Source organism: Pogoniulus pusillus, chromosome 10 (genome assembly GCF_015220805.1).
Source record: "Pogoniulus pusillus isolate bPogPus1 chromosome 10, bPogPus1.pri, whole genome shotgun sequence".
Lineage (NCBI taxonomy): Eukaryota > Metazoa > Chordata > Aves > Piciformes > Lybiidae > Pogoniulus > Pogoniulus pusillus.
In genome coordinates, this window is record NC_087273.1 from 12,461,725 (window position 1) to 12,474,919 (window position 13,195).

A 13,195-nucleotide genomic window follows, 5' to 3' on the forward strand; every position below is an offset into this window, starting at 1 on the left:
TGGGGAGCGAGCGGCTGGCTAGGGAGCGGGCAGGAGAGCCGTGTCTCTGGGTTTCCCGGGTGAGCAGCCTTAAACCAGTCAGGATTTGCTGGCAATTAGAAAACTTCCAGTTCGGTAATTGCCTGTCTTGCCTAACGCGGGGATCTCTCTTGCGTGCCGGAGCCTTGTTTGATCCTCTCGAAATACCGAGGAAGCTCCCGGAGACTTTGGGTGCAAGACTTTTGTGTGCAGGGCTGCCTCATATCGCCGTTTTTCAGCCTGACGTGCTGACCGCGCTCCGAGCCTGTCAATCAGCCTTCCAACAGCAACAGCAAGCACATGGCAGTTCGCAGAGAGCTCGCAGAGCCATTACACTCAGCTTCCAGCTTCGTTTGCAGATTGCTGAGGTGCGCCGCGAAAGCAAGTGCCTCTTCGTGATTTCTTTCAACAACCAAAACTCTCTTGCACTAGGGGTTGTGGTTGCACGTTGCCAGAAGGGACTTGCAGCAAGGACCACGCGGTGAAACCCAGCGCCGGACCCAGGACCCCCGCTGTGCACTCACCGCCCCCCCCTCTCCCCGGCCCCCCCCTTTTTCCCCACCCCCCCCAGCCCATCGTGGAGGGATCGCCCGGGACTGCTCCCATCAGAGGAGGGAAACAACCCGAGCAGGAGCTTCGCCTTCCTCGCCTCTTCTTGGAGACCTTCAGAAGTGAAGCCCCGCGCTGCAGATCCTGATCCTGCGGCAGCCTGCAGCAGCCTTAACGCTAAATCGAGATACAAAACCGTTTGTAGAAAAGGCTTTATTTGTCCCCCGTCACCTCCGGACCCAGACACTCGCCGCCGAAGAGCAGCGGTCGTTCCCTCGGCATCCCGCAGGCACGGCGGGGTCTGGCTCCGCGGAGGAAGGAACGAAGGGCCGGCGGCCCGCTGCATGCTGACTCCCGAGAGAGAAGGGCTGAGGAGAGCAGCAGAGCTGGATTCTCCTCCGCTCGCCGAGTAGGACGTGGAAGATCTGCCAAGGGCTTTGCAGAGACGAGGAGCGCAGCCCGCCTGCTTCCCCCCCAACCCCGCGGGGCTGGGAGGGCGAGGAGCCGGGGCTGCAGCCTCCTGCGCCGCCGAGCCGCGGCCCTCCGCAGAGTGGATTACCCGTCACTGGTGACCCTTCGGAAACAGGTAAGTTGGGGAACTCGTCGTGCTTTTCACACTGGAACCGAGTCGGGAGCAGCAGCGGCCCGACAGCGGCGAGCAGGTGCTGCCGGGGGCACCGCTCCCGCCACCGCCACCCGCTCTGCCGCTGTGAGGGCACGGCCAGGGGCTGGAAGCGAGCGAAGCCACGGGGAAAGAAAAAACAAACTAAACGTAAAAACCACCACCACCACCAAACCAAGCCAAACGCCTTATTCACTGGGGTAGGGCTACCACAGGGGGCCGCGGGGCTTGCCGCGGCGGCGGGGAATCCCCGGCGCTGCAGTGGCCGGTGGGGCCAGGCGCTGCCGCTTTAAATGCCGGTGAGTCCGCCCTCCGGAGGCAGCGCCGGCCGCGGGCTCTGCCCTCCCCTTGCGAGTCGGGGAGAAGTGGGGAAAAAAAAAAGCCCTTGTTTTCATTCATAACTTTTTTTTCCCCTCCTCTTCCTTCCTCTTCGTCAGCTTCGTGCCCCGCTCCGCGCCTGGCCCCGCTCCGGGCGCAGAGGCCACCGCGCTGGGGCTGCTCGGGGCGGGGAACGGATTGAAGCGGGGAGGAAGGACTCGGTGGGGGTGGCTGGCGGCGTGTCCAGCGGGTGTGGGGAAAGGAGGGGATCGCTGAGGTGTGGGGAGGCAGCGCTGACACCTTGGGCTATGCCTGCGCCGGGTGCAGAAAGATGAGGTCTCGCCGTCTCTGCTGTATGTTATTTTATTTTACTTTCGGGGGAGGCAGGGGGAGTGAACCAGCTTCAAACTGCTTTGCAGGGGCTGTTCGACGGTGCCGCACTCTCTCCGGTCTGCAGCTGGTCGTGTCAGTCTGCTCTCCGTGTTGATGTTGCGCTCTCCCCCCAAAGATGGCACTGGATGTCTTTCACATTTTCTTGGGATATTATTTTTCATCCCCCGGGGAGCCCAGCTCCCGCCTGGTACAGCTGTAAATCTTTCTCTTTTCACATCCATTCACCCTTGGTCCGTGGTGCATTTGTATTCAGCGCTTGTAAGGAAGGCAGCTTGTTCTGTGCGGTGAATGAGAAGTGAGCGTGTTCGGGCTTGGATTTTTTTTTCTTTTATTCCCCCTTAATCGAAAGCATTAAGCCCACACAGGTGATATTAAATGTCAAACAAAATCTTTGCTGGAAAAGCACAAAGATTGCGTGTGCTGGCAGAAGCCGGCGCTTTCCATTTATTAGCAGTGAGAGTGACAAAGATGTGGACTACCTGCTAGAAGAACCTTTCCTGCCACTTGTCCATCCCTGGGCTTCCACCCCACTGGTGCTTTTTTCTCTCGAGTGGGAACAGCTTTGTGCTGGCTGTGGTTTGGGTTGGCAAGAGAGGCTGTTTCTTACATGGTAGTTGGATGAGGTTTGGAAATGTTTGATAGTACTTTTTATTTTTTTCAGGTAAGCATGTATGACATGTTGAGGAGAATGAGAGGAGGTTTTTGCTGACTGTCAGTAGAGAAAAGCAGTTTATTTTCTTGGCTCTCTGAGTAAATGTGGCAGATAGATGCTCTTCTGCATTTTTAGATCAGTACAGAACTGTCACTGCAGTCAGCTTTGCCATCCTCATGTTGAGAGGTGGAATGAAAAGGAATTAAAACAATGAACAGATTTAAAAGGCAGACTGAAGGATGCTGTATTTCCGTATTTGAGAAGCTTTTAGTCAGCCTTGTCTTGTGGAAATGGGTTTGTGTTTTGAGGTTGTTTTTTGCTGGATTTTCTTGTGTCGTCTGCTCTTGTGAAGCCTTGGGTACCTTTGTCTGGCACTTGGCTCATTCTAGCCTTTTCTACCGCTTCTTGCACACCTCATCCTGTGGTTGGTAAATACTTGACGGTGGGCTGTTTGCAGCATTGCTTTATTTTTTATGAGGAGCTTGTTAGATTGGTCTGCTGAGTTGCTTTCTTACAGAAAAGGTCATGGCCACTTGTCAGTGCCAAGTCCGAGGCTGTGCCATGCTCATAAGTCACTTCAAAAGGAGCCTTTCCAAATGTACCAGCGAGCAAATCTGTTGAGCTTTCTGATGCTGCAGATTCAGACAGCAGAGTGAGAATTTTGTGTGTTCTTTATTCTGCCGCACAGGACATGAACCTGCTGGTGCCCTTGCTTTGTTCCAGCTTCATTGTGGGGGTGTTCAGAGCGGCTGTTGCCAGTTAGACGCTGAGCTTAGTAGCAAGGGAGAGGCACTTTGCATGGCTTGCCAAGTACGCATACAGGTCAATAGTGGGAATTCTTAATATTCTGATTTTTTATTTAATGGCATGGGGTCTCCTTTGCATTCCTCATCTATGATGCCATAGCCAGACTCTTCCCCAGTACTGGACTTTGGCCAGTTGCTCAGTGTTGCTGTAATCCCTTGCTGAAAGAGCTCCATACCAGGTGGCTGGGGCAATTTGTGGTTTGCCATATCATTTCTGCTTTCAAAAAGTATCCTGCCTCTTATTCTTGTTTTGCCCTTGATCTTATGTATCTGTGTGTATATGTACACAAGTAGTGTTTATTTATACCTGCTGTCTTGTTATTCTTGTAGGATTTCAGATGCATGCCAGGTTCCCACTGAATGCCAGAAGTAAAGATCACTACAGATGGAGCCCCAAAGTCAACATGGCAGTGGTGGTTCACTAGTGGTGATTCAGCAGCCCTCCTTGGACAGCCGGCAGCGGTTGGACTATGACAGAGAGAGCCAGCCGACCACCATCCTGTCACTGGACCAGATCAAGGCGATCAGGGGCAGCAATGAATACACCGAAGGTCCATCAGTGGTGAAGAAATCTGCTCCTCGGACAGCACCAAGGCAAGAGAAGCATGAAAGGACTCACGAAATTATACCAATTAATGTGAATAATAATTACGAACACAGACCCAGCCACGTGGGGCATGTGGCCCACCAGCATAACGTGAGGGCTCCCGTCTTGAGCAGATCCACCAGCACGGGGAGTGCGGCCAGCTCTGGGAGCAACAGCAGTGCTTCCTCGGAGCAGGGTCTGCTGGGACGGTCACCTCCATCCCGGCCGGGCTCGGGCCACAGATCCGATCGGACAATCCGGACGCAGCCCAAGCAGTCCTCTCTGATCGTAGATGATCTGAAGGGTCCTTTGAAAGAGGACTTGACGCAGCACAAGTTTATCTGCGAACAGTGTGGGAAGTGCAAGTGCGGAGAGTGCACGGCCCCGAGGGCCCTCCCGTCCTGCCTGGCCTGCAACCGGCAGTGCTTGTGCTCCGCCGAGAGCATGGTGGAGTACGGCACCTGCATGTGTTTGGTCAAAGGAATCTTCTACCACTGTTCTAATGACGATGAAGGGGACTCTTACGCGGATAATCCCTGCTCTTGTTCCCAGTCACACTGCTGTTCTAGGTACCTGTGCATGGGAGTGATGTCCTTGTTCCTGCCTTGCTTGCTCTGCTACCCTCCGGCAAAAGGATGCCTAAAACTCTGTCGAGGGTGTTACGACCGCGTCAATCGTCCAGGTTGCCGATGCAAGAACTCCAACACGGTCTATTGCAAACTGGAGAGCTGCCCCTCCCGGGGTCAGGGCAAGCCCTCATGATTTTTGGAGGGAGGTTTACTTCCTCCAACTGCAGTTTTTCAGGTTGTAGCTGATAATTTTTTCCCCCTCCTCTCTTATTTTTGGGGGACCTGTTCTTTCACTTTCTGTCTCCCCAGCTTCCGATACACAAGCTCTTCCCTTTGCATCTTTGCTGTCCTCTTCCCATTGACTTGCCTGAGCATGGAGCATTTTACATAGTCGTTGCTGCTCGTTGGTAAGTGTGGACCTGGTACCTGCATCTGCCACTCACTTGGGGCAGGGTCTTTTGAGTTTGTAATGGAACCACTCCTGAAAGAGACAGTGAGGGCTCACTGGGCTCTGGAAGCTTCTTGCTCTGTGAATATCTTCCCAAAGATGTTTTTCATTCTCAGCAATTTATTTTTTTCCCCCTTAACCCCCTGGCTACCAAGGAAGAATAATTTTCATGACTGAGCTGGATTGTGAAATGTTTTCTGTGTGTTCTTTCTGGAGAGGGATGTAAAATAAAGCCTTTACCAAATGAAAGGCCTGACTCTTCTATAAGCAGCCTGCTTGCCTTTTTTTTTTTCTCCTTTTTGTCTCATTCCTTTCTTTTTGTCTTAACTTTTGGAGCATTCTCAGTCATGAGAGTTGTCCTGTCTCCTTTCTTTCTTATATGTTTTCAGTGTAACTTAAGTTTTTGCTACACTATGTAGATCTTCACATTGGAGACGCTGTGGCTGTGACATCCTCATTTGTTTCTTTTGCTGTCAGACCTTTGAAGGATATTGCTCACTCCACCCTCCTCCTGTTTTTATAGCCTATCAGTATCAGTTGATATTACATTTGGTGGTGTTCATATATCCAAACAGCCTTCAGGTGTCATTAAGTCACCTAAAAGTTCTTGAATCCTTAATGTTCCTTGTGATCCTTTGGTGAATTTAGCTCTGCTCTGTACTTTATAATTTTATTCTGTCCCTGTTTTATTGCCTTAGCCACAAATTGTGGTCCTTTTTTGTATATTTTATGTATAAAACACAAAGTTGAATCCCAACTATTTTTAAGACAAAAGTCTGTTAAAACTTTTTTTATTGTAAAGAATATTTATTATGTGAATCTCTATTATTTTATGATATTTATTGCAAAAGACTTTGAAAATGTACTCATGTCTGAATATAACAAAATATCAATACTTAACGAAGTAAGGATGACACAAAGAAAGTACATATGTTAACTATAATGCAGAAAATATATTAATTAATGAAAATGGCTCTTGAGTTCTTTTGTTACAATGACAGCTTGTGAGCTATGTGTGCACATTGCTGGTCTGTAGGGGTTTCTCCTCCCTGTGGTCTATCAGGTTGTGAATAACCTCCTACTGATACTTCAGAACCACTAGTCTGTGCTCTAGTTTACTTCATCTGGAGTTTGCTAACTATGTATCAGGTCAGTTTTTGCTATGAGATATTTGATATGATTGAATGTATACACTCTGCTTAATGGTGCCAAGAAGTGTGGGCCCTATTTATTTACCAAAGCATTTGGTAGTAGAGTCGTGGAGGAGAAAACCCTATCTGCAATGTATTTTGTTTCCTGAAGAATACAAAATTGAGACTTAAATTTTCCTCTGCAGCGCTTCTTGGCTGGTTAAATTGTACATCAGCTGAAGCAATGTGTTCACCAAGCTCAAATCTCAATTGAAAAAAAGCACGAGGCAGGATTAAACAAACAAAAACAACCAAGGAGGGGAAAAAAAAAGACAACAACAACAAAAAACAGCCCGAAAACCCAACTACTTTTTTTTTGCTGTAGTTTGCTATCTTTGGAATGTGGGAATTTGTATTTGTGCCTATGTCTATGCCTTGTTGGGTTCCTCTGCTATACATTTTCCAATGTGTCAGCTGCATCCATCTTCATCTTTAATTTAGAGGCTCTTAAGGCTGACCTAAGTGTCACAACGACTTGTGGCCATTTAACACATATCCAACAGAAAAGCTTTTCATTGAGAGTGAATGGGGAAACCTCATTCTTCTGTTCGTGTGGGTCAAGGCTATCATCACAATTCTCCTAAAGTAAAAAGTTTGTTAAATTGATGTAATTTCACATGGCACTCAGAGTAAGTGCTAGAGAAACTCCACTTTAAGACCACAGGCATAACTGGACAAATAAGTCATATTTTGCATTTTGAAATCCTGCTGCTTTGAATTGCAATCTTCAAGCTGTTCTGATTCACAGCACATTGATGATCTGAATGCGCTTGGCTTTTGTAGTGAAATCTGTCAGAGCTTATCCAGTAGCATATAATGAGTTGACTGTGAAAATTTGTGTTCTTTATTAAATGGCACAGATGAATTCTGTAAGGTATAAAATGAAATCATCGTTTGGATACATCCAGGAAACCAGTTGCTTTGCAGTGTGCAGTGGGGATGCTGCTCTCCTAGCCTAGCATGAAAAAGTCAATGGGCTGGGAAGTTTGTGGAGCAGCAGTGTGTTTGTATGAAGCCTGCTTTCCAAGACTGAGTCTTCAGGAGATGAAGCAAAGCCAAGAAGAGAATGTTTCTGAGGAGCATTTCTGAGCACTGCTTTCCTATCACTGATATTTTTCTTAACAGTGACAGCTGCAGACATCCTTTGGGAGACAATAGAATCCTTGTCAAACAGTCTGCTGGTCAGACAAGAGCATTCTAAAAGGCTGTACTGACACTCGGAATGCCCAGCCAACTGCCTTTTCATGACTGGATGCCATCCAGCTCTGTGCAGTAAGCGTGCAAGAAGGATGTTATTCCTCTGCAAGTGTTAACACTGCTTACCTCTGCCTTGCTCTTTTTCAGTCGAATTAGGTGGAGGTTGGGTTTTGTTTGAGTCCTAGTGGAAGAGAAGAGAGCCCAAAGGACCTACATGGACCCTTGTTTGATACCTATCTTACATCATGAGCTACATCACAGCACTGTTTCAGACTTTCTTGGAAAAAGATTAGGTTTCCATGCTCTAGTTAGTTACACCAACTAATGCTCTGCTACCTGAGCTTTTTTTGGCAGTAACCAAGCCCAGGCCTAGATGGGGCTCCCTTTACTAACTGAACCTTGGCAATAACTGGAAGTGCTCAAGCTCAGGTTGGATGTGGCTTTGAGCAACGTGGTCTAGTGGAAGGTGTCCTGCCTGTGGCAGAGGTTTGGAAGTAAATGGTTTTTGAGGTCTCTTCCAACCTAAAACATTCTATGATTCTATGAACTTAATGTTTCAGTTGCTTAGGAGGAAATTTTGACTTTGACATAGACAGCAATAAGCAGACAACAGTTCCTTCTCTGTCTTACATGGTGTTCTAATTGCTAGGTGTTAGCTGGAGAAAGCAGTGTTGAAGCAATAAGAATAATAGGGTTTTTTTCCCTTGGGCTGGATGTTATAGCTGTAATTAACCTACATCTATAGATTCAAGTTCACTTTCAGGTCCTCTGGAATGTGGGGTCATTGCCTTATGCTATAGAAATGCCTTTGACTTCTCTCAGGCAGACAGATTTTGTGGTGTAGGATCACATAGGATTGCGTGAGAGTGAGTCAATGTCTTACTAGTGAGAAAAAAACCCAACCAGACTGGCAGATGTATGGAGCCTCTGCAGCCTGAAGAGACAAAAATTATTTAGAACCTGCCTTAAATGGTGAGTTCTTATAATCTGTTCTTTTTTTTTTCAGTACAGCAACTGGAATGGCCATCAGGAGATCCTGTATTTTGTTGTTAAGGGGGTTGCTAAAGGCAATCAGGAAACCAGTGCAGATTTCAGGTATGCAACCCCAAATTTGCCTGTGGGCTATCCAGGTTACTTTCTACGGGCTTGCAGACTGCTGGAGTGTCAGAGGTCCATTGCAATGTAGATCATGAAAGTTATTTCTTAGCCATTTCCAGATAGCCCTGAGGTCTTCTTTTGAGAAGTAAAGAGAACTCTGTATAAAATGATCATGTAATTAGGTGATAAGTTCATCTGACCTACTAACCTAGTTGTGTGGGTTGGGGATGGATTTGAGCAGCCCTGCCATCTGGTTAGCCACAGCGGAGTCCTGAAGCGTGTCACAGAAGGGCTGGGATGAAGGAAAAAGGGACATCCCTCCAGCAAGCTGGAGTTCAAATCCTGCTTTGCTTAGTGTCTTGACACTCGTGGTAAGGACTGAATTCTGCAGATGGATGGTAAATAAGTTTTCATGTTCTTTGCTGGGGTAAGAATTTGGAAGAGCTGGGGAGACAGCTTCATGACACTAATGCTAGTATGGATGATAGTGTTATCCGAAGGGGGATAATGCTTAACAAATGAAAAGTACTTGCTCATGTTTATGGTTCCATATTATAAAGACAGGTGGGAGAGGATTAGCCCCTCTGTCTGTGATAAAGCAAATCTGTTAAGAGGGATTAAAAGGGCTAGATGAAGTGTTTTAATGGACTTATATGAAGTAATAGATTTCTGACCTGGAGGAATGTTCAGGACTCACTGATACTTCTGTAGTTCTTGTTCTGCTAAAATTACCTCCAAATTCTAAGGAATCCTGATTAATTGTTGGCTTTCTTCCAGCTGGAGCATTTGTGTCAGTCAAGGTGATGCTTCAAACAACCTGGAATAAAATTTTGTTCAGCTGTCACACAGCTAGATTTTCCAGCCTTACACAGTGTGTGCATCACAGAAGTCTTGTTCTGGTTAGTCTTTATCAGCAAGCAAGTTGCTTTTAGGGCAGCTCTTAATCATCTGTATTCCTCACTGTGGTGGATTTACACCTTTCTTTCATTTACAGGAGTAGCCAAGGAGTAGCATCTACTGGTCAAGTGGAGCCTGTGTTACCATGCTTTGTACTTTTTGGAAGGGTCTATTAAAAACAACTAAATGCTGCCCAGAAAGTTTCCTTCAGCATGTCCTGCTTCCATATTAGAGTGTGGACCTGGGCTGCCACCAGTACCTGGGACTGACTAGGGTTATAAGGACGGTCAGTGAGGTGAGCAGCAAACATGGCTCACAATCAACTTTCTGATGCTGCCTCAGTCTTTAAAACCCCCTGCACAGTTACTCAGGCTGTTTGTACTCTCTTGCACTATGAATACTCCTTATGCCAAGTGCAGTGCTCTTGCAGTGCCCATCCCCACCACCAGCCACAGTGCAAAAGCCTAGACCCTTGCCAAGCATTTGAAGGAGGCACAAGGCCCCACGTGTGTGTCTATTAAACTCTTCAGCTGCATTTTCTGAGCCTGCACACATGTGTGTGCTTTGAAATGAGCTTTGGCTTTCAGGTGTGTGGGTACTGATGAGTTCCCATGTCGTTGTGATGGGGAACAGCTTGCTGTGGCTCTGTACCTGTATTCGGTTTGATACTGTGGTTGGTGGCTGTGGGGTTAAATCCAAAGGCTAGAAGGGGGATCTGAATGTAGTGGCCACCACAGCTGACATGAATTGTTACTCCTGCATTGGTATTTCCTGCTCAGTTTATATTTGTGTTTAAGAAAAGCAGCACAGTATTTTTTCCTTAGTCTAAGGCTTGTAGCTGCTACTCCCACTTCTCCTGAAGGTGTGTTGAGGTGAGATACTTCCACGTTTGCTCGCTAATAAGTACAAACACAGGGCAGATGTCCTGCAGACTATACATGATCTTATTTCTTGGGTTTAAGTATATTGGGAGAAACAAGTCTTACTGAGGAACTTTGGGTTTTAGTTTTAAAAACAACAACAACAACAAAAATCCCCCAAACCTTCCAATGCTCCTGACGTATGCACGTAGAAGGAAGAGAAATGGTTGTACTTCCAGTGGAAAGACCTGGTTGTGCATATTCCAAAATCAGCTACCTTCACTTGCTGTGAATTGCTCCTTTTTTATTGTTTTTCCTAAAGCAAAGAAACCTGCATGTGTTGTAGTCCTTGGAGAAAGGTATGCCTGGTAGCCCTGCCTCTTGTGAATTGTATGCACACCCTGTTTGTATACATGTACAGTGCTCCCACTTGGAAAACAAATATCCTACAGAACACATTGTCAGAAGACACAAACGCTGGGCAGAGGCTCTGCCCCAAAGGGCTGAACCTCATTGTGTTTGTGCAATACGGAGCACAATGGGACTCACATCCTGCCTGACCCTTCAGGGTCACTACTGTAGTATGACTGGGCTTATACCACAGAATATTTCTTCTGAATGAAGTTGATGGATTTACACCAGTGAGTAGCTTGGCCAGGCGACAGCATGCTTACGGCCACTGCAAGCTGTTCTGAATGGAGCTGATAGCAGTGGTAGGATTTTATCTCTGTTTTTGGTTTTATTAATTGGGTTGGCTAATACCACTTATGAATGTCTGGCATTGGGATGTTCTTGGTTGATAAAGTAACTGAGAAGCAGCTGCAATATCCTAACCGTACACTGAAATTCCATATCTGCTTAGCAGATACTTCAGATGAAACTTCATCTTCTGGAGCATGCTGCAGCTTCCAAATCGCTAACAACTCTTGCAGTTCTGTGAGGATTCCTCTTCCATATTGTAAATAGGAGGAACAGTTGAACCTGACCTGCTAAAGGTTCTCTCCAAAGTATCGTTTCTTGTATGGTGTTCAATTTGAGGCTTTCCACTCTGTGCCTTTTATCACAAGAACAGTTCAAAAGGAAAATGACTGAACTGGTAGTCTAGAAGGAAGGGAGAAGTGCTGGGGCTTTCTCTAACCCAGGCAGTGGGAGATTGCACAGTACCTTCTCTTCAGTACTAGGATCTCCTAGCTGCCCTTGCTCAGTATTGATTTTCAGCAGCATTTATTTCTTATCCAAGTCAAGTCTCTTTTTAGAGAAAACTGTCTGCTTTTATGTAGCATGCAGGTCTCCTGGATGAAACATGCTACAGCTCTGGACTCTCTGAGCCTTCTGTGCTCCTACTGAGGCTCTTGCTGGTTTAATACATTGCTGTGTGCCATATCCCCTCTGCATCCTGGTGAGGATGAATCTAGTTAGTCAGGATGGGGAATATGGGACAGTTTGATCTCATTATTTTGATTTGGTCCAGAGATTAGATCTGGGCATGAATGTTGCCAAAGTCGGGCAGTACCTGGTGTCTGGTCTTGAGTTTACTGGCCTGCAAGAATTTGTGGAGAAACACTATTATAGTTGGAAAATGCATCACTTCTGCTGCATCATATAGTCCAAGTGTCTCTCTGGGAGCAAGTGGTAGACACCCTTCTGGAGTCTCCATAGAGATTTTTGTATGAGCTTTCAAATCTTGACCTTTAGAGCCTATGTGCTTGTTCCACCCCCTCGCCTTCCTTTCCGTCTCTTGCCCTGTGTTGAAGCAGGAGCACTTGCCCCGGCAGTTGCAGGGTCATCCATCACTGCTGCCAGGTGCAGCTAACATCCCATGCAAGTGTTCGTCTGATTTGCTGCTTCTGCCGACAGCTCTAAGCAACCGGATTTGGGATAGCTCCATCTGTTCAGGTGGCAAAAACTGCAATACCTCCTTAACAAGCAGCTCAAAGAAAGCATTTTACACTTGGACTTAAAATCTTTTTAATCAACCAGGCCTGATAAAACAGCTCAAATGAAAACATTTCCCTTTTGCTGCTGGGAAAAGTGAGGCCGGAGGCTGTGGGGGAGCCCTGCTGTGAGGCACCGGCACAACCAGGAGTCTCTGACCTGCAGCGTGGCCTTTTCCTCACCAAGTCATTCTCCCGCACGGCGAGATGGATGGATGGGAGGGAAAGCCTCTTCGTGCCTCAAACTGTAGCACTTTCTGCAGCGTGTTTACTGTCGTCGGTTATGTTGTAACATGCCGCAGAGCGTCTGTGTGCTTGCAGGCGTTTCGCTGACATGGGATGCAGGCACTGTTAGTGCTTTTAGGGGGTGAAATAGAGGATCCTAACACGGGGGCTGGGTGAAGATGTTACTGATACAGCGCACTGTGCGGTACCATCCATCTGGAATGAACGGTTCCACACTTAGGAGGGTTTGGGTTTCTCCTCTTTTGGTGATTTTATAATAATTGAAAATGGCAATGGTTCTGCTCTCCCTGTGTGTCAGAGTTTGGAAATGTGGGAAACTAGGTGAGAGCCTAAATAATACATATTACTTGCAGGGCTAGAAACCAGAGCCATATCCTATGGCCTTCTAATTAAAACTCTTTATTTCCACAGATTTATTCTGTGGGCCTTACTAAATAGATCTGCCTTGGGTTTCTAATGGTGACTACTTGAGGAGGAATGTAGCCTTTGTTACCCTGAATGGTTGGGAGCAGATTACCGGGCTGCCAATTTCCTGTTGCCTTTCAGAGCTGCAATTTGAGCCCTATTTGCTCCTGGCTCTTGCACAATTGAAAACAATGGGTGGCTTCTTTCAGGTTTCACTTCAGAGCTCTTAGTAACTGGGGAAGTGGCAAAAGCCCTACTTTACAGGTAATTAACAATAGATAATGTTTGCTCTGCGTTTTTTTTTCCTTTTCTTTTCTTTTTTTTTAAAGAGCTGATAAAGGTAGAAGTACACACCGAGCTCCCAGTATAGGCGCTGCACAAGCAGTCCTGTGGATGCAGTCCCCGCC

General features: G+C 46.9%; 1 protein-coding gene across 7 annotated transcripts in view; it reads left to right on the forward strand.

Moving 5' to 3' along the window:
* Positions 1-10,505, forward strand: part of SPRY1 (sprouty RTK signaling antagonist 1) — a 29,688-nt gene extending 19,183 nt beyond the window's left edge. For 2 of the 7 annotated variants that reach the window (XM_064149962.1, XM_064149959.1), the window contains one exon: positions 3,689-5,931. In XM_064149962.1, the coding sequence (XP_064006032.1) occupies positions 3,744-4,706 (963 nt within the window). In that variant the 5' untranslated portion in view covers positions 3,689-3,743 and the 3' untranslated portion in view covers positions 4,707-5,931. Of the gene's footprint in view, positions 1-1,064; positions 1,154-1,769; positions 1,861-1,911; positions 2,088-2,136; positions 3,205-3,688; positions 5,932-8,354; positions 8,444-9,223 lie in introns of those variants that run through there. The other 5 variants (XR_010303723.1, XM_064149958.1, XM_064149960.1 and 2 more) reach the window with 5 other exon arrangements.
* The last annotated feature ends 2,690 nt before the right edge of the window (positions 10,506-13,195 follow it).